The sequence below is a fragment of the Aspergillus vadensis genome, assembly GCF_003184925.1.
Source record: "Aspergillus vadensis CBS 113365 unplaced genomic scaffold BO88scaffold_17, whole genome shotgun sequence".
Taxonomy (NCBI): Eukaryota; Fungi; Ascomycota; class Eurotiomycetes; order Eurotiales; family Aspergillaceae; genus Aspergillus; species Aspergillus vadensis.
Genome location: NW_020292055.1, coordinates 1 through 21826, shown reverse-complemented (window position 1 = coordinate 21826; position 21826 = coordinate 1). Strand labels below are relative to the sequence as shown.

At 51.3% G+C, this 21826-nt stretch overlaps 7 protein-coding genes and 1 non-coding gene across 8 annotated transcripts; 6 read left to right on the top strand and 2 right to left on the bottom strand.

Moving 5' to 3' along the window:
• Window positions 1-319: 319 nt before the first annotated feature.
• BO88DRAFT_455243 (uncharacterized protein) lies at window positions 320-841 on the bottom strand (the record flags this gene model as incomplete). The annotated part of the gene is made up of 3 exons (XM_025710857.1): window positions 320-585; window positions 648-678; window positions 785-841. The coding sequence occupies 3 exons, from the start codon at window positions 839-841 to the stop codon at window positions 320-322; spliced, it is 354 nt and encodes a 117-aa protein (XP_025561011.1).
• Window positions 842-1382: 541 nt separating this feature from the next.
• BO88DRAFT_444948 (amino acid permease) lies at window positions 1383-4542 on the bottom strand (the record flags this gene model as incomplete). The annotated part of the gene is made up of 9 exons (XM_025710158.1): window positions 1383-1942; window positions 2555-3029; window positions 3077-3135; window positions 3190-3248; window positions 3304-3484; window positions 3545-3731; window positions 3911-4075; window positions 4174-4296; window positions 4351-4542. The coding sequence occupies 9 exons, from the start codon at window positions 4540-4542 to the stop codon at window positions 1383-1385; spliced, it is 2001 nt and encodes a 666-aa protein (XP_025561010.1).
• Window positions 4543-5937: 1395 nt separating this feature from the next.
• On the top strand, window positions 5938-7042 carry BO88DRAFT_489195 (uncharacterized protein). Its single transcript, XM_025712679.1, has 2 exons — window positions 5938-6664; window positions 6740-7042. Exons 1-2 carry the CDS (start codon window positions 6062-6064, stop codon window positions 6863-6865), a joined length of 729 nt encoding a protein of 242 aa, XP_025561009.1. The 5' UTR covers window positions 5938-6061; the 3' UTR covers window positions 6866-7042.
• Window positions 7043-8407: 1365 nt separating this feature from the next.
• On the top strand, window positions 8408-10795 carry BO88DRAFT_391549 (cation diffusion facilitator family transporter). Its single transcript, XM_025705011.1, has 5 exons — window positions 8408-8757; window positions 8817-8863; window positions 8934-9020; window positions 9078-9389; window positions 9445-10795. Exons 1-5 carry the CDS (start codon window positions 8679-8681, stop codon window positions 10462-10464), a joined length of 1545 nt encoding a protein of 514 aa, XP_025561008.1. The 5' UTR covers window positions 8408-8678; the 3' UTR covers window positions 10465-10795.
• A 195-nt stretch (window positions 10796-10990) lies between these two features.
• Window positions 10991-13417, top strand: BO88DRAFT_391546 (putative manganese ion homeostasis (Fr)). Its single transcript, XM_025705010.1, has 2 exons — window positions 10991-11510; window positions 11579-13417. The coding sequence occupies exons 1-2, from the start codon at window positions 11196-11198 to the stop codon at window positions 13226-13228; spliced, it is 1965 nt and encodes a 654-aa protein (XP_025561007.1). The 5' UTR covers window positions 10991-11195; the 3' UTR covers window positions 13229-13417.
• Window positions 13418-13782: 365 nt separating this feature from the next.
• BO88DRAFT_t195 lies at window positions 13783-13870 on the top strand. Its single transcript has one exon. It is a non-coding gene; the product is annotated as a tRNA-Glu (tRNA).
• A 1597-nt stretch (window positions 13871-15467) lies between these two features.
• BO88DRAFT_416715 (sugar porter family MFS transporter) lies at window positions 15468-17214 on the top strand (the record flags this gene model as incomplete). Its single annotated transcript, XM_025708268.1, has 4 exons — window positions 15468-15565; window positions 15627-15955; window positions 16007-16468; window positions 16520-17214. The coding sequence occupies 4 exons, from the start codon at window positions 15468-15470 to the stop codon at window positions 17212-17214; spliced, it is 1584 nt and encodes a 527-aa protein (XP_025561006.1).
• Window positions 17215-17595: 381 nt separating this feature from the next.
• On the top strand, window positions 17596-19784 carry BO88DRAFT_406118 (putative ab-hydrolase associated lipase). The gene has a single exon (XM_025707073.1). The coding sequence runs from the start codon at window positions 17728-17730 to the stop codon at window positions 19639-19641; it is 1914 nt and encodes a 637-aa protein (XP_025561005.1). The 5' UTR covers window positions 17596-17727; the 3' UTR covers window positions 19642-19784.
• The last annotated feature ends 2042 nt before the right edge of the window (window positions 19785-21826 follow it).

Sequence of the window (21826 nt, the reverse complement as noted above, 5' to 3'; positions counted from 1 at the left end):
CCCCAAATTCCAACCCACCCGGCGCAAACACCACCATTCCACTCTCCAACCTAAAAAACTCACTTCCACCCTCAGCCTTAACATCCCTCCTCGCAGGCCCCCTCTTCGTATACTCATTCCCATCATTCGTGCAATTCGGCCTACTCTTACAATACTGCAACCGACTGGCATTCGTAAAAGAAACACTAAACCGACACGGTGCGGTCCCATTACATCCTTTCCCTTGGAACTGTCCGCGCGAGTTGTAGAAGTTGCGGAGGACTTGGCCTTGGGCTGCGTGCCGATACCATTTACTCGTTAGCTTAGGATAACTAGATACTTAAGGGACCATTGGCGGGTGAGATAGGATGAGTCCGAACGTGCCATTATTGTATCGCGCTAGAACGCAGCGATTTACTTGCCCGCCTCTGTCGGACTCCCGCACAGATCGAAACGGGTACTCGTCGCATTGGTAACCTCTGCCGTAGGGGGATTTGCTGCAGCGGTTGGAACTACCACAGCCGGCTTCGCGACTGCGGCGATCGGAGACTTGTCGGCTGGGTTTGTCCCAGGTTAGGGTTGTGCCGAGGCGTTTGCATTTGGTGCCTGGTGTGGTTAGGGGGGATTGATGTTGGTGAAGGTATGTTGGGGGTAAGAGGGGGGTTTACGGGGTACCGAAGCACATGTTTTGGCATACGTCTAGTTAGTCGGAGTTAGTATATGATGTACTGGAAGGCAGTGAATAGAAACGAGAGGATGGTCTACCGCCGACATGGGAGTTGTCGCAGTTGAAGGCTACACTTACTGCCGAGGAGAGGGTAAAGAAGGCTAGAAAGCCAAGGAAGAGGAAGAGTTGCTTCATGGTGCCCGGGGATGATGCTCAATGGCTTGTGTATAAAGATTGGAGGGTTGGTAGGCTTCATATTGGAGGCTTTATACTGCCAATGATCGGAAGGGTGGTTATGGTAGTTGTACTGTGTGTATGATAAGCTTCAAGGACCGAGGGCTTTGGTTGTACAGTGGCCATTCTGACTGAGACATTGTAGTCGGTCCAAGAGGCCTGTGGCACAATGTTAATTTAAAATGATCTGCTGAACATTCAACTGCGCCGAGATCTAAACAAGGGTTTGTGTAGCTGCCGTGACAATCTCGAGAGTATAGATGAAGACATGAGATGAAAAGAGGGGAAATGGTCCGAAATGGGGCTCTTACAGTGAGCATAGCCTCTCGGTCTCACAAGGGCCTGAAAAGGTGGGTTCATGGAGCGGTCGTGTGAGGTTGATAATGATATGGAGGATAGTAAGTTAAGCCAATAGCAAACCATATTACATCACACGCTTCATTATTGTACGAGCCGAATATAGATGGAAAAAAGAGAGTAAGTTTGTAGCACAACATTTAAGCTATTCATCCATGCTAGCTATCACTCCTTGCCCCAGTTCCCAGTTGAACTTGCTGGAAGAGGGGCTCTCATCACCGAGTTTCAAGCTTGACAACAGGATATTAGCGTTGTCGATGTGAAAGAAGAATTTGTCCATGGGGCATTCTTTCTCCTCGACATCCACGTACACCAACAAGAGTCCTTTCTCTTCCCACTCGCGAGTGGTGACAACAACAAAAGCTGTGGGGTACCAATGAATGTCGCCTTCGGCACCGCCATCATCACGCGGAGTAAATTCCTTGTCCAGTTCAACGTGAGCCTGGACGACGTCTCGGAGGCTTTTCCCACTGAAGTCGTACATGGTAGGGGTGCGAACAAGAGGCGTCGCTTCGTCGGTCATCTCCCGCTTCCAGTCCCGGTTCATAGCGGTGACCAGCGTATCCAGCTCTTCGGAAGACAATTCGATCATGGAATAGAGAGCAAAGGAAGCATCATCCCAGTTGGCATCGCTGCCTTGCTGAAGTTCTGGGCAGGTCGAAGGGAGGGTGAGATCAAGGTGGGCATCCATGACTGGGAACGATGCTTAGCTAGAAAGGCGTGAGCACATGGGAGGATTTGGAGAGTCATCAGAAGGATGCGGCTTACTTGTTGACGGGAAGATTGTGAGACGTAGCAAAATTTCCAATGAAGCAATTATATCCTGCAGGGGAAAGGAGAAAGGATTGAGATGCTGGATGAAATGCGGTTGCACAGAAGAATAAATAGGAGGGGAAGGGGGCTGAAGCTTCCCGACTGATCTTTATAGCAGCCGAGCGGTTGATGCCACTCTGACGCAGGCAACACCAATGCCACCTCCCTAAAGTGAATGCCAGAGTTACATTTCACCCGCTCAATGTCTTAGAATGACAGGGTCTGTACTCAGGAGACACTTTGTCAGTCGGAGTCTCTTAGCACTGTTGTACAGACTCGGAGCAATACCCGGTATTCCGCTCACAATCTATGGAGAATCGAATTTCATTCGCGGAGTCTGTCCTTTTCATCCACGTGTCAAGTGGCGCAGCCAAATTGAGCAAGGTTCTCACTGCAGTCTCGCCTCGTTGAGGTTTCACAAGTCTTCAAGTCTGGAAGCAATGACTGACCGACTGCCGCGTCCGTTGCGAGCCAACAGCTCGGCCAAGTCCATTCACTTGAGACCAGAATTTACCTCCTGCATCATGTCCCTGTCAATCTGGGGTCCCTGGAATGCTACCCTTCCTAGTCCGTACCACAACAGGATCACAAGGCCAAATAGACCAATTAGCACGGGAGCCGTATAATTCATCGACTCGGCTTCTACCGGTAACCCAAGAGGCAGGCAGACAAACACTCCAAGTATAACAATCCACAAAATGACAAAGGCATTGCAGAGATAGCCGAGGCAGCCAAGCTTCAAGTACCGAAGTGGTAGTGCGCCCGCTCTGCCTTTTATCAAAAGTATGCCCTGAGGCACCACGTAAGTTATGTGGAGGAAGAGAATCGCACTATTGGTGATTGTGTTGAAAGCGCCCGAGGAAACCAAGTATAACAGACTATAGATAGCGACAAAGCCGAAGCTAGCAACTGTGGTGCGAACAGGAAACTTTAGCTTATCGTCTACTTTAGCGAAGTATCTTGCCGACGGGGAATTGATCTGGTCTGGTCAGGCTGGAGCCATCGGCATGTCATACAGACGCTTACATCGCGAGCTAAAGCCCATGCTACTCTGCCGCACGTCACCCATTGAGACGGGATTGAGGCTATAGCTTGGCAGTCAGCTTAAATTCTGCGTGCAAACGTGTCCCCGGACCTACCAGCATAGACAACCAAGAGCCACATTGACAGGAAGGTAGTAACGCCTTTGCTCTTCGTGCTGATTATAGCAGTTAGAATTAGTCTGACATGAAGGTCGCCTCGGTAATACATACGCCTGATACATCACTTCCATGCTTGGGAGTTCCGAATTGATAACCGCTTCCATATCAGACATGCAGAACATCAGTGCAACCGACAATGGAAGACATGTAGCGAGACTCAGAATCACACTCATGGTCATGGCCTGAGGGACGCGTTTCCCTGGTTGAGGAAGCTCTTCGCTAATGTGGATAGCTGGGCATCATCGGTCGGCCAGTAAGTGACAAGTCATAAAGCTTACGGATACAGACATACCAGCATCAATTCCTGTCATAGAATACATGGTATTCATTATGCCCAGCATCCACGCAGTACCTTCATTCCAGCCAGATCTCCCATATCCTGATTGAAGCAGGAATGACGCTGGTTGTTTTTCCTGGCACATACCCAGTGAGATAACGATAATGAGGGCCATGCCCGTAAGGGATAGGTAGAGGGCTGTCTGAACCGTCCAGTTGACTTTACTCGGAGCCAAGAATATCGGTGTCACTAGTGGATTAGCTACTCTGAGTTGCCATTTTGGACAATGATTCTCACACGTGAGCAGAGATATAGCAATATATACCAGGTATATATGCCACTGGGCGGCCGTATATTCTGTGTGCCAAAATTTGACTATACCCGCAAGGGAGGCCGTAACCATCTGGACACCGGAAGATCTGCAACGATCATCAGGGCCTTGTCGATCGACAGATCTGGGGCGGTGCAACCCACGTCACTATCCACCATGCTAAGACAGACATACATCCGACCACAAACGCTGAGAATCTCTTCGACTTCGCCGGACTGAGCATGTAGCAGAAATAATACTGACCTCCGCTTGACTAGTCCTGTGAGCCGTGCGATCAAGACAAAGCTCAAGGATGAAGTTGCAGAGAGCGTACCGGAAAGGCCGATGCCAGCTCACTGAGCCCGAGAATTACAATAATCTGAACGACAAAAGCGCAGATAGATCCAAATATGACTAATCGAGGTCCGCCATAAGCCAGTATCTGGCCAAAGTTGCTCTGCATATTGTATGCTTCAGAAGATGTCACTGGCGCTCTGGTATAGACGCTTACCAAGTACCCTGCCCAGGAGTTTGTGATTGAGAAAGATATCCCAAGAGTTGAAAGCCAATTGAACTGGCGCGGCATTCCATCCCCGTTGATTTCAGGGGTGACACCGCTGTCCAAATCGAGAATGCCGATTTCGCCATCTTGGATGCTCTCGATGCTCACGATGGTACCTTTTCGATCCAAATCCGCTGTCATTTTCATTATATAATATAGGGCTTTCAAAGCCTAACAAACTTTATCGAGCCCTATATTGACAGTTTAATAGTCCGAGCTTTTAACCTTGTGAAATTGGCATCGGTTCTTAAGAACTGTCGCATCTCTACAAGGTGAAGCAAGGGGTCTGTTCAACTGATCGTGCTCACCGTACCCTTGCTTTGGAAAAATGGGTCTGGACTGCTTTCTCTACAAAAAAAGTCGCTATCTGTCCCTCTTGTACGACATTACTCGCGTGGAGGGTGATCATCCACCTTGTTCTGGTAGAGTTGGGTCGATGACAGCCAGCGTCCGGTCTATCCGTAGAGATTGAAGACAGCAAATGCACGGAACTGGATAACAGCACCTGCTACAAGGGCGGATTACACCGACTACATAGCCAAGCCAAGCCAATTTCCTGAGCAAGCGGCCAAGGATTCTTCAGACATCTTGCCTCGTCCCCTACGGTTCCAGCATCTTCCAAAATCTAGATTTGACTTCAGAAGCGGACAACCTTACATCCTTCTGCAGGTGTATCATTGCTTTCATTCTTGGTTTCTCAACAACCGCTATGCCACCCAATAGACTCCGCGGCATATTATTTTTCTGATCCGCCACCCTCTCAACTTGTTGCGGTGGCACAGCTGAGGGTTCCGCGCTATGCTCTGCCTCATTCTAAAGACGCGTACAGACCTTTGAGACGTCTACCTCAACACGGACATTCTTTCCGCCCACGCACGCTTGATTAAAGCTATCAAAATATGAGATTCCCGCCATCCATTCTCTATGATTTGCGAAGACATCCTCCTTCGTGGCTACTCTGCCAAAGAGCATCAGAACCGCCTGTGCTCGAGAATCGCACACTCCTAACTGACACTGACGTGCCAGGAATCCGCCACAACGAAACAAGCCCCAGCCCTCTGTGCTAGCATTTGCGCCACAGGCAAAAATGAATGGAAAACAATAGGCCCGCCTGGCCCGACAGGCATGTCTCACTCACCTATGCATATACACCATCTACAAGATCAAACTTGGCACAAAGGACTGCTTTATTTCGGGCTTCACCTCTTCATAGTTATGAAACCAACCTTGCGATCTCCGTTTGAAGACTCGAGCATGGCATTGATATCCGTCATAGCATAATTCTTTTGCTTACCAATATTACCACGATTAACCCCTCGATACTATGAACATGATTACATGCTATATGAGCCATCAAGTAAACCCGGCGGAACATGTGATCTCCAGCTCACGGCCCCTGCGTATCTGGGTGCTAACTTGGAAGTTCTTAGTCAGAGTACGAATTTCGCGGCCTAAACTAAGTAAACAGGATCCATGTAACCCTTTCCAGGCATCCATCATCATATAGACAATAGCTAAGCATCTTATATGCTATCAGAGTCCCAATAGGCAGCAACATATTCGCTCCCTTACTTTATCAATCTAACCTTATCTTCCTCCTCTCCTTCTACTAGTTACTTTGTATGAATTAACACCAACCTAACCTATCCAATCCACAACAATGACCTCAATATCAACATCCACCCTCCCCACCATCACCCGCTCCACCTTCATCAACAGCACTTTCAACGAGCTCACCCCCTCCGACACCATCACCCGCAGCGACCTCCGCGACGTAACCATCACCTGCTCCGGCGGTGCCAAAACCCCCACCAGCCTCCTTCGCTCCGCCCTAACATCCTGCATCGTCAAGCACTCATCCACTTACCGCTCCAAGCTAACCCACACCACCCTCACTAACGCCATTGTCTCCCGCACCGAAGCCACGCATGCCTCCTTCGACGTCTACACCTATTCGCACCGAAGCACCCTTTCCAACGTGATTCTCCGCGATCGCGCCTCTGTGAAGCGCAGCAAGGTGAAAGATACTAGTTTATTGTGCGGGAGTTCTCTCTGGCGAAGTAATGTGTCGAAGTGCATGATTGCCGATGAGTGTCGGGTGCAGCGGTGCAAATTGGTGGACTGTGATGTGTTGTATTGTGTGCTGGTGAGGACGGATCTGGAGGGGATGGTGGTTAGGAATGGGGTTTGGAAGGATGGGGTGTTGGTGGGGAGGGTTAGGGAGGGGGAGGAGGTGGTGGTGTTGAAGAAGGGGGGTGAGGGGGTAAGTTTTCTTCTCTTTTCCTATTCTTGTTGATGTATTCTGATTTGGAGGGTTTGGCTGATTGTTGGTGTGCAGAAGATGCAGTTTCCTGTTGATGAGAAGAAGTTGGGTAGCAAGGATGTGAAGTATTGGTTGGAGGAGGAGAGTTCGGACGAAGAGGGGGAGAGGGAGATGTCGCCGCCGCCGGCGTATACGGCGTAGAGATGTGATGTTAGAAGCCCATTTGTGGTAACTGGTTGTGTACATGTTGTATATAGCACTTTCCCATGGGTTCTACATGTAAATTTTACGCTCTTCTGAAGTCTCGGTGGCATACTATTGTAACGGAGTACTAGACCGGCTGGAGTACAACGATTGCTCCATGCAATCGCAAAGTATGTTTGGGAGCTATGGGCCATGTTGCCATAGTCAGGCATTGTTAAGCCAACAGCCATAGCTAATCAGGTTGAAAGTATTAATACGTTGTGGTAAGTAGGGACTCTCGCTTAAAACCCTGCAGGATTGTTATGCTCCGCTATACGGGTTTCGGTTCACTGTCAAATGCGCATGACATGGCAGGTGCGCCAGATCTTGACCAAAATACCGCTAGATACATACCAAATGGAGGAGCTAAAATAGTACCCATCACTATAAGTCGGAAATGTCGGGAGTGATTCCGGTGTCATCGGTTGAGATAGTTCGAAATCCAGTCTGTGTGAAACAAAATTCAGAGCCAAGGAGCTTCTTTGGTGAAATTGGCGACAGTGGATCCAGTCATGTATAGTGCGCAAGCCATAATCTCCGGGATATTGAGCGATTTAGATCTGCTCCGTTATCCGAAACGTTACTTTTGGCTTACCTGGACCCTCGTCATGCTGATTCGTCAAGGTGCATATCACAGTCAGCCCTTCCAAAGGCCGTCCAGTTACCAGATTTGTCCCAGGTCTTCATGAGTGGTCAGGATACCCAATGGGCACTCTGTAGGCATCTCAAACAGACCCTAAAACCCACTTCATTTCGCAAAATGAATCCTTGTCTAGCCGGTCGGCTGCTCGCCAAAATAGAATATAGTTGCATGGCTAGCGCACTGACGGTCGCCCATGGCGTACTAGCCGCCGCATTAGTCTTTGGGCTTAGTGCCGAAATTTTCTTTCTTCCGAGTCATGATGTTGCACACACAACAAAGACGCTGCTGTGTTTGCCGTTTTGTGTATAGGTCATCAGAGAATGAACTGGCGCAGCAAGTTGATACGAGACAGTAAAAAAAAAAAAACAGAATTTATATCCTAACAAATCAGGACGATCACTTCAACGAGTCACGGGAGATCGTAGCGGCGTACCGATTATGTATAGCAGCAGTTCAGGAGAGGGTGGAGAAAACACTGTGGAGTGGGTACCACGTACCTTTGTACCTCGATGATGTCGGCAGCTGCAAGAACCAGTTTCGGGTAGTGCATGTGGCAGACAGACAGGTTTAGAATTTGCCAGCAGGGTATCTTTTGCAATTTGCATGTATTATGTATCGAGGTAATGCATTCAACGATGATGAAAACGTCTCTGTTGAGTAGAGAATCATAATGAAGATAGATGGACAAGAGATGAGAATAGTAGGCAGGAGGCAGGGAGTAGTGGAGACGGAATAGTGATAAGGCTGGCCACTAAACCCCGCCGAGGCCGGATGGGCGCCTGAGGCCGGAGCAGCAACTAAGCAACTAACGCCACTTTGGTTCCGGTCGGCCTTCCGCCGGACTCTGCCATTTCTCTCCACTTTGTCGCTCCAAGGAAATCCGCGTCACTCTTTCTTTCTCCCTCATTTCCTCCATGACTTATTTATCGCCTGGTCTTCTTTCCTATCCTCTTCTCTCCTCCTCCTCTTCTCCCGCTTAGTCGCGTTCCCTCCTAGGTCGTCCTTGGTGTACTGTTCGGCGGACTTTGGTATATGAACGACTACAACCACGATTAGATTGGAAGTCTGCCGTCATCCGTCCCTTTTCTCCTTCATTTTCGCGCCACTGAGCGCAAGGCCTCAACCATCATGGGTCTCTCCAAGACAAACAGGATCTTGATCCTGTTGGCGATTGATACGGCTTTCTTCTTGTTGGAATTGATTGCTGGTTCGTGTCTATACCGTTATATGCTCACAGGCGTCTCTTAACGATAATTCTTCGCGCAGGTTATTCCGTTCACTCCCTTGCCCTCGTTGCCGATTCGTTTCACATGGTACGCCTTATATCCTCGTCTTACCTGGAATACCTTAGGGATAGCATGATTCTGACAACTTATGGCACAGCTGAATGATGTACTGTCACTATGTGTGGGCCTCTGGGCTGTCAAGGTCGCCAACCGCGAAACCAACTCAAAGATGTACACCTACGGGGTAAGCTCGTCTCGATCCTACAGGTCCACCTCTCATCCTGACAGTTTCGTTCTTTAGTGGCAACGCGCAGAAACTCTTGGTGCTCTAGTGAATGGTGTCTTCCTGGTCGCTCTGTGTCTATCGATTTTCCTGGAAGCTATACAAAGACTAGTTGAGCCTCAGGAAGTGAAGAACCCGAAGTTCGTCTGCATCGTTGGATGCCTGGGATTGCTGTCGAACATAATCGGCCTTGTTCTATTCCATGACCACTCTCACGGGCACGGCCACAGTCATGGCCATGGAGATCTGGAAGAAGGCGCTGATGACCATGTACATGCTGCGGGCCATGATCACGATCATGACCACGTGCACACAGATGGCCAGAACAACGTTAGTGGACCCATCTCTACCAGATATATGTAGCTGACACAAGTGTACTAAGCAGACTGGTGGTGCCGAGCCACACTCTCCCTATTCGCGTCGCCGCCGGACAGTCGACAGTCGCTACAGTGGATATGTTGACGTGGAAGACATCCAGATTCACCCCGCTAGTATGAGACAGGAGATTATCGCCGCCAGTAAGAACCGTTATGATGATGAACAGTCCGGCTCGGACAGCGATCTTCAAGAGGGCGCCGACAGCCAGCCATCTGAGCGCTCAGCCCTCCTCGGTCACGGCGGTCGCACTGGTAAATATACCGACGAGACGGAGTCACTTGCTCGATCCCGGACTGCTGCAGCCGATGATGATCTCCACAAATTCCACAATCATGCTCAACCAAAGCCCAAAGACGAAAAGCATGGTCATGGCCACGGTCATGACCTCAACATGCGGGGCGTCTTCCTTCATGTGATGGGCGATGCACTGGGCAACATCGGTGTCATCGCTTCTGCGCTCATCATCTGGCTGACCGATTATTCTTGGCGATTTTACGTGGATCCTGGGATTTCGCTTGTTATCACTGTGATTATTCTGCTTTCCGCCATTCCCCTGTGCAAGGCCGCGTCGCGTATTCTCTTGCAGGCAGCGCCCCACGGCCTCAGCATCGACCATATCAAGGAGGACATTGAAGGACTTCCGGGCGTCATCGGCTCCCACCACCTGCACGTCTGGCAGCTGAGCGACACCAAGTTAGTCGCCTCTATTCACATCCAGGTGGACACGGAGATCAAGGGTGAAGGCTCAGAGCGCTATATGCGTCTGGCCAGGCAAGTAAGGAAGTGCTTGCACGCTTATGGAATCCATTCTTCGACGATCCAGCCTGAGTTTGCGCCCGATAGTGACGCTGAGGATACGATCATGGCCCCCTCGGACTACCGTGGCGGTAGCAACGGAGCCTCCGCCTCGGGGACTCTCCCCAGTCGAACACCCAGTGTACCTGACGGTGACTCGCAAGCGTGCCTCCTAGAATGTGGCGAGGAGTGTGCCCGGGGTGGCCAGTGTTGCCCCAAGCAATCACCGTGAGGTAGTCCGATAAAAATTCTCCCTATCCTATGATTCTTTGTTCTTACACCTTCCTTACAACCTCACCATATTAATTTTCCCTTCTATTCAACATACCCCATTATTTGTATGACTGGAACCTATGTGTTTGGACTGGCCGTGGTTGATATTGCATCTCAGGTCAACTTGGTGCATGTTGGGTGGACTTCCTAGATGGCGGCATGTGATGAGACTTGTCACTGACAAGCGTAATTGCATTCTTTACACTTTTTCTTATTCTTCTCTTGTATTCTTAGCAATGACATTGCATGTGATCTGAAACTGTCGTCTTCGCTTTCAAGTAGTATTTCCCCTGAATTATGGACCTGAGTGGAGTGTAGTAGCGGAGCTTTGGCTGCCAAGTGTTTCTCAGACCCTGAATATTGAGGCCCGGGGCCAAATCGGGGACAAATGTCTCAAAAGAGTCGCGCCCAGCCGCAACACACGTGATGTGTCTCCATCCGTCAATCGGCGGCGATCCCCCTTGGACCATCCATTCCCACATCGTCATGCACTGACTCTCATTTCCTCATTCTTATATCTAATTTCTAGCTGACCTGTCGCTCGTTTATTGTGTTCTATTGCAATTGTTGATGCTCCCCAAAGCATGATCTCCGGTTCGGTCAACTGCTAGCTGCCCACCTCTCGTGTCAGCCTCGGTACCGCAATGCAGCAGAGCTGCGCTCGACCATCCATAGGCTGAAACAACGAAGATGAGCTATTCGTACACGCACAACGCCATTGCCGACTCTTATCGTCCTGCTCGACCAGGTTCTCCCGCGTGGTCCTCGGGTTCGTCGGAGCGGGATCAATCACCGCCGCCATGGCCGAAACGGTGGGCTTCGGATATACGTGAGGCGACAAGTACTAGACATGGGATATTGTCGCTATTCAAGCGAGTCGCTAGATACGTCTTCACCGTCACGAACGCTTTGGTTGCTTTATGGATCTGTACATTATGGTGGGGCGAACGGACTGTCTTTCAGGACAGCGTGAAAGCATGCAACTGGGGTAATTGGGAGAGATGGGTAGGTGGTCGACGTTGGAATCTGTCCCTTTCTTTCCTCCGCTAACTCGCCACGTTTGCTCGATACAGCCCCAAGACGCAATTCCACATCATGTCGCCTTCATAGCCGACCCACAATTAGTCGATCCTCATACCTATCCCGGCCGGCCATGGCCTCTTTCAACGTTGACCGTCAAATTCACCGATCAATACCTTCGGAGATCCTTCTCGTCCATTCAGAAAGAACTAGGCCCAGATTCCGTGTTGTTTCTGGGTGACCTTTTCGACGGGGGCAGGGAATGGGCTACGGCATCCAGTTCTAGCCCGGAGAAACGCTACAAGAAATATAAGGACCGATTTTGGAAGAAAGAGTTCCATCGGTTCGTGAAAATATTTGTGGATACATGGAAAGACGGTGATGATCACATACGTCACCCGCTTGGGCGGAGGTTGATCACTAGCTTGCCTGGAAATCACGATCTGGGTTTTGGTTCGGGTGTCCAGATCCCGGTGCGCGATCGGTTTCAGAGCTTCTTTGGTAAAAGCAATCGCGTTGATGTCATTGGGAACCATACATTTATCTCTGTTGACACCGTGTCGCTGAGCGCCATGGACCAGCCGGATCCGGAGACAGGCAGCTCGGGCACAGGCTCGGGCGATGGAGACCAGCCAAACGAACACATTTGGAGAGATACCCAGGATTTCCTCGATCGCATGAACATACATCGGGGCAGGGCGGAAGTTGAGGCATTGCGCATGCTCACCAATAAGACTGAGGGCCGTCAGTTTCAGCATCGGGCTGTTGATATCTTGGAACCGTCCGTCGACCCGCAGCTCAAACCGGAGGTTGCGGGATTTCCCACGATCCTTCTTTCTCACGTACCTTTGTATCGCCGACCGGCCACGCCGTGTGGGCCCTATCGCGAACACTACCCGCCCAGTGGCGAGGGTTTGGAGGAGGATGACCGGAACGCTATTTCGATGGGTCGGGGCTATCAATATCAAAATGTTTTGACCCCGGCCATCTCTCGGGATATCGTCTCAAAGGTCGGGCCTAATTTGGTCCAGATGTATTCCGGGGATGACCACGATTACTGCGAGATCTCCCATCACGAGTTCAGCGGGTCTCCTAAGGAGATTACAGTGAAGAGCCTCTCATGGGCCATGGGAATCCGGAAACCGGGCTTCGTACTCACCAGCTTGTGGAATCCTCTTGATCTGGCCACTGGTGAGCCCGATGGGACCGCTAATGCCGGTCGCACGGTCCAGAACCACCTGTGTCTGCTCCCGGACCAATTATCCATCTTCATCTATTACGGGGTAATCCTTGGTGTCACCCTGTGCGTCCTCCTCGTGCGCGCTGCGATCATTGTAAAATATCGCCCATCCGGAACGAGTCCCGACGAGCCCATTCTGCCCTTGTCAGAACATCGCTCCCCGCCTCCGCAGCGCGCGGCCCGCTACAAGACCCCTTCTTCTGGTACGTCTAGTTCCACGTTCCCGTCGCCTCGCGGGCTGGCCAGCCGTGCGGTAAACGCACCTCCCATACATGCTGCTTACGCGGGCTCAGATGAGGACAAAGTGGGCAGCGCCAAGTGGAAGCCATCGCGTGGCGGGCCACGACGGCCGGGGGCTAGCGCTTCCCAAATGGCCCTGGTGAAGGAGGAATTCCTTGCATCGGTCATGGGAGTTGCCAGAATTGCGTTATGTTGGTATTTCTTCCTCATCTGGCGATGGTAGGCGATAGTGTTTTTTTCGGTTTCGCTGCGTGGGTAAATATTGTCTGTACATAGATCTCTGGCCCTTCCATATTGTAACTTTGGGCAGGCGTGCATGGTTGAATGGCGTCTTCTGGTGGTGGGGAGCAAAAAACAACTATATCATAGGTACTAAGTATATGTATAATGGTACTGGGGTGGCTGGTTTTGGTTCTTAACAGGCCCTGTCAGCAATAGAGGTGACTCGTCTGTAGAAAAGTCCAATTGCTACTACTATATTTCATGTTAGGCGCACTATGATGGAAATACTAGTGGTAGTATATATATATATATATTCTTCAAAAGAGTCACTCGCTATACTACCTAGTATCGTCTGTAGTAGTACTGGTACTCGACTGAGTAAGGATCAGTCCAACTGAGAGAAATGCACATTTACAAGACTTTTCAATGCATGTTAAGGATTAGCAAAGGCGAGTAGAGCGTGATCTTGTACTCACCGACATCGAGATACTGTTTCCGCACGGCATCTCTTTGCTGGCTTGTATAGCCAATAGTGAGGTAATATTTTCCATCACATCCGATATGGTGTAACGGCTAACATCGCCGCCTTTCAAACCGAAAGACTTGACCGCGGCAGCTCGGGGTTCGATTCCCCGTATCGGAGAAATTCATTTCTTTTTTGACCCTTATTTTTTTTTTTTGCTACATACACTATTTCTTCTCTTGACACATTTTTTTGCATCATGATGTATTTTTCTTATCCAATTCATTGTACAAAAGAGAACATCGTGGGCAGGCTATCTGCAAGCCATACCAAAGGATGATGTCCATGGATGATAGACAGCATCTACGGTCGATCCCTTCCCAGCCAGGCCAGGTGACCAACTCTAACCCGGATAGACTTTGAAAACCAGACCCTCAGCGTCGCACCCTCAGCAATCGACCCATTTCTCGCTTGCGCAATTCTCTTACTGGTTACTGGACCAGGTGCGGGCATATCTCGGGGATTCATCCCTACAGGGCCAATCACACGAGCATTAACACACTAAATTAAGCATCCTGGTGGCGGCCTGCTCAAACCAAATTGCCTTCACAACCCATGCAATTGGGATGGAAAGCAAACGCCCAGACTCTATTCTGTTGACTGCCCAAGCCTAAAGCGGCTCCGGTGAGAAGATAGTGTGAACCTGAATTCAATTGTTGACTGGGAAGAAAGCAATCCATGGTTGCCACCGATGGGCAAAGCGTGGCTGAGCCCGTTGAATGGCCGGAGCTCGACTGGTATTTTCGGTTCGGGTCCCCAGGAACCCCGGACTCACCAGGACAACACAGGGACGGGCAGCCCTCAGGGTCTGCTCATCAAAACCCGTGTGTCAAGGAACCGTGTATATTTCCTATTGTGCGCTAGGTGATTTAGATCCCCAGCCGGAAATAGAGTCGGGCAAAACAAGTGGGAGATCTGGCCCGCCGGCCACGCGAGTCTGGCTGGCCGTTCCCGGCCTCTTTTCCACATCTTCTGTCTGCACCAGCCGCGTCTGGCCTCATCTCCGCGCCTCTTTCTAGATCTCTCTAGATCCAAACCACCCGCTTCCAATTACACCGGCTGCAATGGCTCGCGTGCGATATCCCGATTCTCTACTGACCGACCATGATCGTGGCTGAGACCGGTCTGGGGACCCGTGGATGATCGGGATGATCTCGGCCAAATGCCTCAATTTGACTTTTGTCCGCGCCGTCATAGTCAATCTTCGGCACCCCCATGCTCTCACTCTCTCAGCCAGTCTCTTGAGTCTACAGCTTCATGTTGGCTTGGCTTGTCTCGGACTCGGCCATTGAGTGGTTCCCTCGTGTTTATCCCCCACTCATGGCGCCTCGGCCCAACGTTCTTCTCCAGACTCGGCACACACACTCGCAATGAGACTGCGGAGTCTGGGGCCCCGTTCTCTCACCTAGCCCGATTCCGTGGTCAGTGGCGCGCAGAGACTGACTGATTCCGGCCGGTCTGGTTGTCGGTCTGCCGGATCTGGGGACGAATCTGCCTGCGTGCTGCCATCCCCGCGTCCCGCTCCAAATACTACATAAAGGCCTCCATGGCCCGGGTCTGGGGTAATGGATCTCTCATCATCTTACCTTCCCCGGCTCAATTGACTCTTACACATTGCTCACTACTGCTCACTACTACCTCGCTCACCTAATCTTTGCCTGACCCCACATCCCTTACTTTCAGTCGATTGCTCTGCCTTTGGTATCCCGATCATACTATGGGTTTCTTGTTGAAGAGACCAGATGATGCGGTGGGCTCAGCGGCCCCCGCCATCATGATCGGTCTGTTTGTCTCCTTTGGAGGTATCCTCTTCGGGTATGTATTCCTATACTCAGTCATGCTACGTGGGATGTGTGTCTGACCTGGATGTGAATAGATATGACACCGGAACTATCAGTGGCATCCTGGCCATGAAGTTCTGGCGGAAGATGTTCTCTACCGGATACATCAACCCCTCTGATGACTACCCCGATGTAACCTCATCTCAGTCTTCCATGATTGTGTCATTGCTGTCTGCCGGTACTTTCTTTGGTGCCCTGGCCTCTGCTCCCGTTGCGGATTACTTTGGTCGCCGCATTGCCATGATCATCGAATCATTTGTCTTCTGCTTCGGTGTAGTCCTCCAAACCGCAGCCACCTCGATCCCGCTGTTCGTCGCTGGGCGGTTCTTCGCTGGCTTTGGTGTTGGTTTACTCTCTGCAACTAGTGAGTCAACAAGCCCCTATGTTACTTAGACACGAGCTAACTGGAATACAGTCCCTCTTTACCAGTCTGAGACGGCCCCGAAGTGGATTCGTGGTACCATTGTCGGCGCCTATCAGCTGGCCATCACCATTGGTCTGCTGCTTGCTTCTGTCGTCAACAATGCCACCAAGGACCGCATGGATACTGGTAGCTACCGCATTCCGGTTGCCGTCCAGTTCGCATGGGCCATCATCCTCGTTGTCGGAATGAGTGTGCTTCCCGAAACGCCACGCTTCCTGATCAAGAAGGATAGACACGAGGCCGCGGCCAAGGCGCTTGCCCGTCTTCGTCGCATGGATGTTGACGACCAGGCCGTCGTGGATGAATTGATGGAGATCCGCGCCTCGCACGAATACGAGATGAGCGTGGGCAAGGCAAGCTTCCGCGACATTCTGACTGGCTCCCTGGGTAAGCGGTTGGCCACTGGATGTGCTGTGCAGGCGCTGCAACAACTCGCTGGAGTCAATTTCATCTGTAAGTGTGCTTCTTCTGATTCGTCAAGGTTCTCAGACTAATCGCTTTCAGTTTACTACGGAACTACCTTTTTCCAGCGCTCGGGCATTCAGAACAGCTTTACCATCACACTCATCACTAACATTGTCAACGTGGTCTCCACGTTCCCGGGCCTGTACATGGTTGAGAAATGGGGTCGCCGGCCCTTGCTGCTGTTCGGTGCGGTTGGCATGTGCGTGTGCCAGCTGATCGTGGCTATTGTGGGCATGGTGGCTTCCTCGGACGTGGCCAATAAGGTCCTGATCGCCTTTGTCTGCATCTACATCTTCTTCTTCGCCAGCTCCTGGGGCCCCGTCGCGTGGGTTGTGACAGGTGAATTGTACCCACTCAAGGCTCGTGCCAAGTGTCTCTCCATCACGACGGCCACGAACTGGCTGCTGAACTGGGCCATCGCCTATGCCACCCCCTACATGGTGGATTCCGGTCCGGGCAACGCGAACCTGCAGTCCAAAGTCTTCTTTATCTGGGGTGGCTTCTGCTTCGTTGCGGGAGTTTTTGTGTACACCTGCATCTACGAGACCAAGGGCCTCAGTCTGGAGCAGGTGGACGAGCTCTACTCGAAGGTGTCGGCAGCCTGGCGCTCTCCGGGATTCATCCCTTCGGCACACTTCGCCGGTGCAGATACCGACAAGGCCGGGCCCAGTGTGTACGAAGTGGAGGGTGAACTCCCCCAGAAGCGCGAGTCTCAGCATATTGAGACGGCTTAATATGGATTCTTATATGGCTTAGGATATGACTTTATTTATTTATTTGGATATGGCTGGATATGGGGTTTCTTTCTTTCTGTTTATATAGTTAGCCTATGATGTGTTGTATTTAGCGCACGATATGATATATATGACTATGATTGAATCACCAATCTCTTCTTATCTCTTCTTCCTGCATGTCATTTGCACGTCACCTGTGACCCTTTGGTGCCTGAGAGCCTGAGAGAATGACCCCCCTGTGACGCCTCAGGCAACGATCCCCCGTCGCTGATTGGGCGCCACCCCCCACCGGGTGACGTGCACGGGCCCACCACACGTGATGCTGGCCTGAAATCTGGGGCCAATCTTTCATCATTGGGGAAGGCTGCGATTCCAGATCGTCTCTGCTTCGCCTCGATCTTCATCCCCTATTACTCCCTCCCGACTCCCTCTTTCTCCCCCCTTCCTCGTTAACTGAAAATGCGGCCCTTTTCCTTCCCTGCTTTTGGATCAGCGACTGTACCCTGATCCCCCATGTTCATCTCTGAAGCCGACCCCGACGAGGGGCTGTCCACCAGTGTTGCCCGGGGCGCTGAATCGCGCGTTTCTGACAAGGCCCCTTACTTCGATACCACCGTTGAAGTCGGTTCCATTGAGCAGCATACAGCGCCCGACGCAGGGCTGAAAACACCCTTACAGACAGGGTATGAGTTGCAGGATTTGGGCCCCGCTTGTGATCAGGATTCGGAAAATGCCTCGGCGGTCACTGAACGACTACTTGGAGAGGAAGGACCAATTTCATGGAAGAATCAACTCGGCAGCTCGATTGCAAATAATGTTACACACCCATTGTTCCCACCGCTACCGTCTTACGGACCGCCTTCCCTGATTACCTCAGTCCAGCATCTGATCATCCGCTGCGTATCCTTCGTTTTATCCCTCGTCTTTCTCGGAACAGTCATCCTAGGCGCTATTATTCAGACCGCTAGTGCATCTGTCTTGCAGATTCGTCGGAAGATAGGCGGACGGTCTCCCCACACTACGAGATTATTTCACGAGGAGGAGCGGTCACGGCAGGTAGAGCGAAACAAGGCTTCGCGGAGGTGGAGTTACCGACGAGAGAAGGAGGTGGATGAGGAGGCACTGGATGAATGTCCGCCCTTGGAAGGGGGTAGGGATCCGGTTGTATGCGATGTAGCATACTACGCTAGACGGGTAGGGCTAGATGTGGAGACTTTCAAGGTGCAAACCGAGGATGGGTTCATCCTCACCTTGTGGCATGTCTACAACCCGCAGGAACACACCCCCTTGCCTCCTAAGGCCCGGCGCCCGCGAGGCCCACACGTCTTCACTGGCCAGACCAACCCCGAGGCCTCTCGCCAAGCTCCGGGCAAATACCCTGTGCTCCTGATGCACGGGCTGCTGCAAAGCGCCGGGGCATTCTGTGCCAACGATGACGACAGCCTTGCGTTCTTTTTGTGCAAGTCAGGCTACGATGTCTGGCTCGGAAACAATCGGTGCGGCATGGTTCCGGAACACACGACGTTGTTTCAGTCGGATCCACGGATGTGGGCTTGGAATATCCAGCAGATGGGGGTGCTGGACCTACCGGCACTGGTTTCCCGGGTACTCTTCGAGACAGGCTTTGAGAAGCTCGGACTCGTTGGCCACTCGCAGGGCACCGCAGAGACATTTATCGCACTGGCCAAGGATCAGCGACCGGAGTTGGGAGAGCGGATTTCAGTCTTCTGCGCCCTCGCGCCGGCCGTGTACGCAGGCCCCTTGGTGGAACGAGTCTACTTTCGCTTCATGCGGATTATTCCCCCTCTCGTCTTCCGGGCCTTCTTTGGCATTCATGCGTTCATTCCTTTCATGATGACGGTACACCGCCGGCTACATCCGCGCATCTATGGCACGCTGGGATACTACGTGTTTTCCTTCCTGTTTGGGTGGAGCGATGCGCGCTGGGACCGCGGCCTCCGCGATCGGATGTTTCAGTTTGCACCCGTGTACGTGAGCGCGGAGACGATGCGGTGGTGGCTGGGGGGCGAGTGCTTTGCCCACCAGAAGTGCATCCTCACGACGAGCGAGGTCACGCAGGCCGAGGCGGCGGAGGATCAGCGGGTGGCGCGGGGCCATGGCGAGGTCCTCCGTAGCGACACCGCGTGGTATGGCCCCCAGATGCCTCCTGTTGCGCTGTGGATCGCAGGCTCGGATGGTCTCGTGGACGGGCGCCGGTTACTGCGCCGTCTCGAAAATGGGCGAGAGCCGCACGTCCGGCTGGTGCACGCCAAGGTGATCGAGGAGTACGAGCACCTGGATGTACTTTGGGCGATGGATGCAATCGACCAGGTGGGCCAGGAAGTGCGGCAAGTGCTTTGGGAGACGATGCCGCAAGAGGCACGGACGCGATGCCGGATGCCACGGGGCGTGTGGACTGCACGATGAAATGCGAAACATATTGATGACTCGATGACATACAACTGGAATTTGGGGTAAACTAGCATAGACGGATAATTCGGCTGGGCGCATGTACATACATAGCATATAGAATAGACATGTAGATTATCAAGGGGGCCTTATTATCATCATCATTTATTACTTATACGATTTATGTCTCAAATCCTCAATGGCCCCAACCCGACGCAGATGATACCATCACCTGCCTGCTGACTTGTCGCTTATATCCAGTACACAGACACATTCTATCCCCAGTAGGGATAGTTGGATGAAATACTTGAGTTAAACCATCCCAATCATCGTTAGTATCTCCGACTAACACCGACCTCACCAATCCGCACTCTTGCAAGGCCCGGAGCAGGGGCCCCTAGTCAACCCTCATCTCCAACGGCTGGACTAGTTCTAGTACTAGTATCGAGTTAGTGGCTGCTTAGCCTTTTCCCCCACCATATCAATCAAGCCGCGTATACTACTCCACCATCCATCCATCCATCCACCTGGTCCTCACACCCCGTCCCACACACACCTAACAACCCCCCCGCCCCCAGCTAGTCCGAAAAATGACAGTTTGCTTAACCCTCCCCACTGATTCAGATCATTGGCTCCGAGTATCCGAACTCGCAGTAGTCACTAACTATTAGTACTACTAAGCAGCCACTTACTGGCGGCTGGGTGGCCTAAGGCCTGCGGGGTGCACATGTATCTCAAACTAGCTAAGTTACCGAGTTACTATAGTACATGTATAAGTACTTGGTTAGTCGATTAGTTGGGATCTATGTATCCGCTATCGTCCTCAAGGTACCTTTCCTTTCCCATCTCCCTCGCGTATACACGTTGCCAACAACGCAGGTACTGCTACCACAACCCAGGAAAAACAAGTACTACGTACAATGAATGGAAAAGTATACTTCCGGCAGGCACTTCATTGTGTCTGTCTGACACAGTTCACATCCCTGACCTTGCAGGCATGGTGGATAGCGAAGCTACGTCATTTCCCCCCTCCCTCCCTCTTCTGTGGGAGTTGAGCCCCAATTAAGTTCCGAAGATCAAGCACAAATGTGGTATTGCTAGTTCTAGGAGCAGAAGAAATAAAATAACTCATAGTTAGGGTGGGTTTAGTCGGGTTGGGTTGACGATTGGGGTGTGTATGGGCCGGTTTGGGTGAATACCCTTTGCCTAGCTAGTGAATCAATCATGTGCCTTTGGGATTTACGTTACTACTTCTTGCTTAAGAGGAGGTATAATGTATATTGCAGGTATTGCTGTTTTTGCTGTGAGAGCTGGTGACGGGCGCTTTCATGGGTTATAGAGGGTATAATTCGTGGTATGACTTAACTAACTCCCAATTCTCTTCGCTGAATACCGCCCCTCAGGCAGCCGGGTTTTCCGACTGCGGGCTTGGTGCCTCTTGGGGGTTGTGGATGGGTCCGAGGAGTTGGGGAGGAGGTGGTTTTTGAGAATTGGGGTAGTTTTTGAGGGCTCATCAATAGGGAAGAGTTCTAGACTCAGAGATTGAGTGGAAACGGGATGGTAGTGTTTTGAATGGGGGCTATCGTTGAGGACGGCAGAGAGGGCGGAACGATTGTTACACGAAATCGGGGATTAACAGTGGGAGAATGATGTGAAGAATTTTGTTGACTCAAGGCGAAAAGCCTAGAATTGCTTTTTCTCTTTCCTTTTGCAAGGCGTTGACGTTGAAGTAAGGGCGGGATGGAATAACTAGTACAGTTGTAGTAGTAGTGGTGGTGGTGGTTGGAAGTAGAACTGAACAATAAGAGAATGTCATGGTGATATGTAAACCTGAGGATTCCAATTAGGGCTATGAAATTGTTCCGTACTATATATAGATTTGGAAGAAGAGGTGAAGTTGGGCCGGAAAAACGGTTGAATTTGACTTCATGTTTGCTTTTTTGTGTTACTATTCTTTGCACAAAACTCTCGTATGAACATGCTTTGCACTGACAGCCTGTCTGCCGCGTCCGAGCGAATAACACCCTTCAACGCAAGGTGTGCTGCCTGGAGAGGAGGCATAGGCCATGTACACCGACTCTTGTCGGCATCGCATCGATCGCGTATCAATCAGATAGTAGTAGTACCCAGAAATCACTCAGCTACATTCCTAGTCAACTACTACCACCACTACCACTAACATGACTCTCTCTCACCCCCCCCC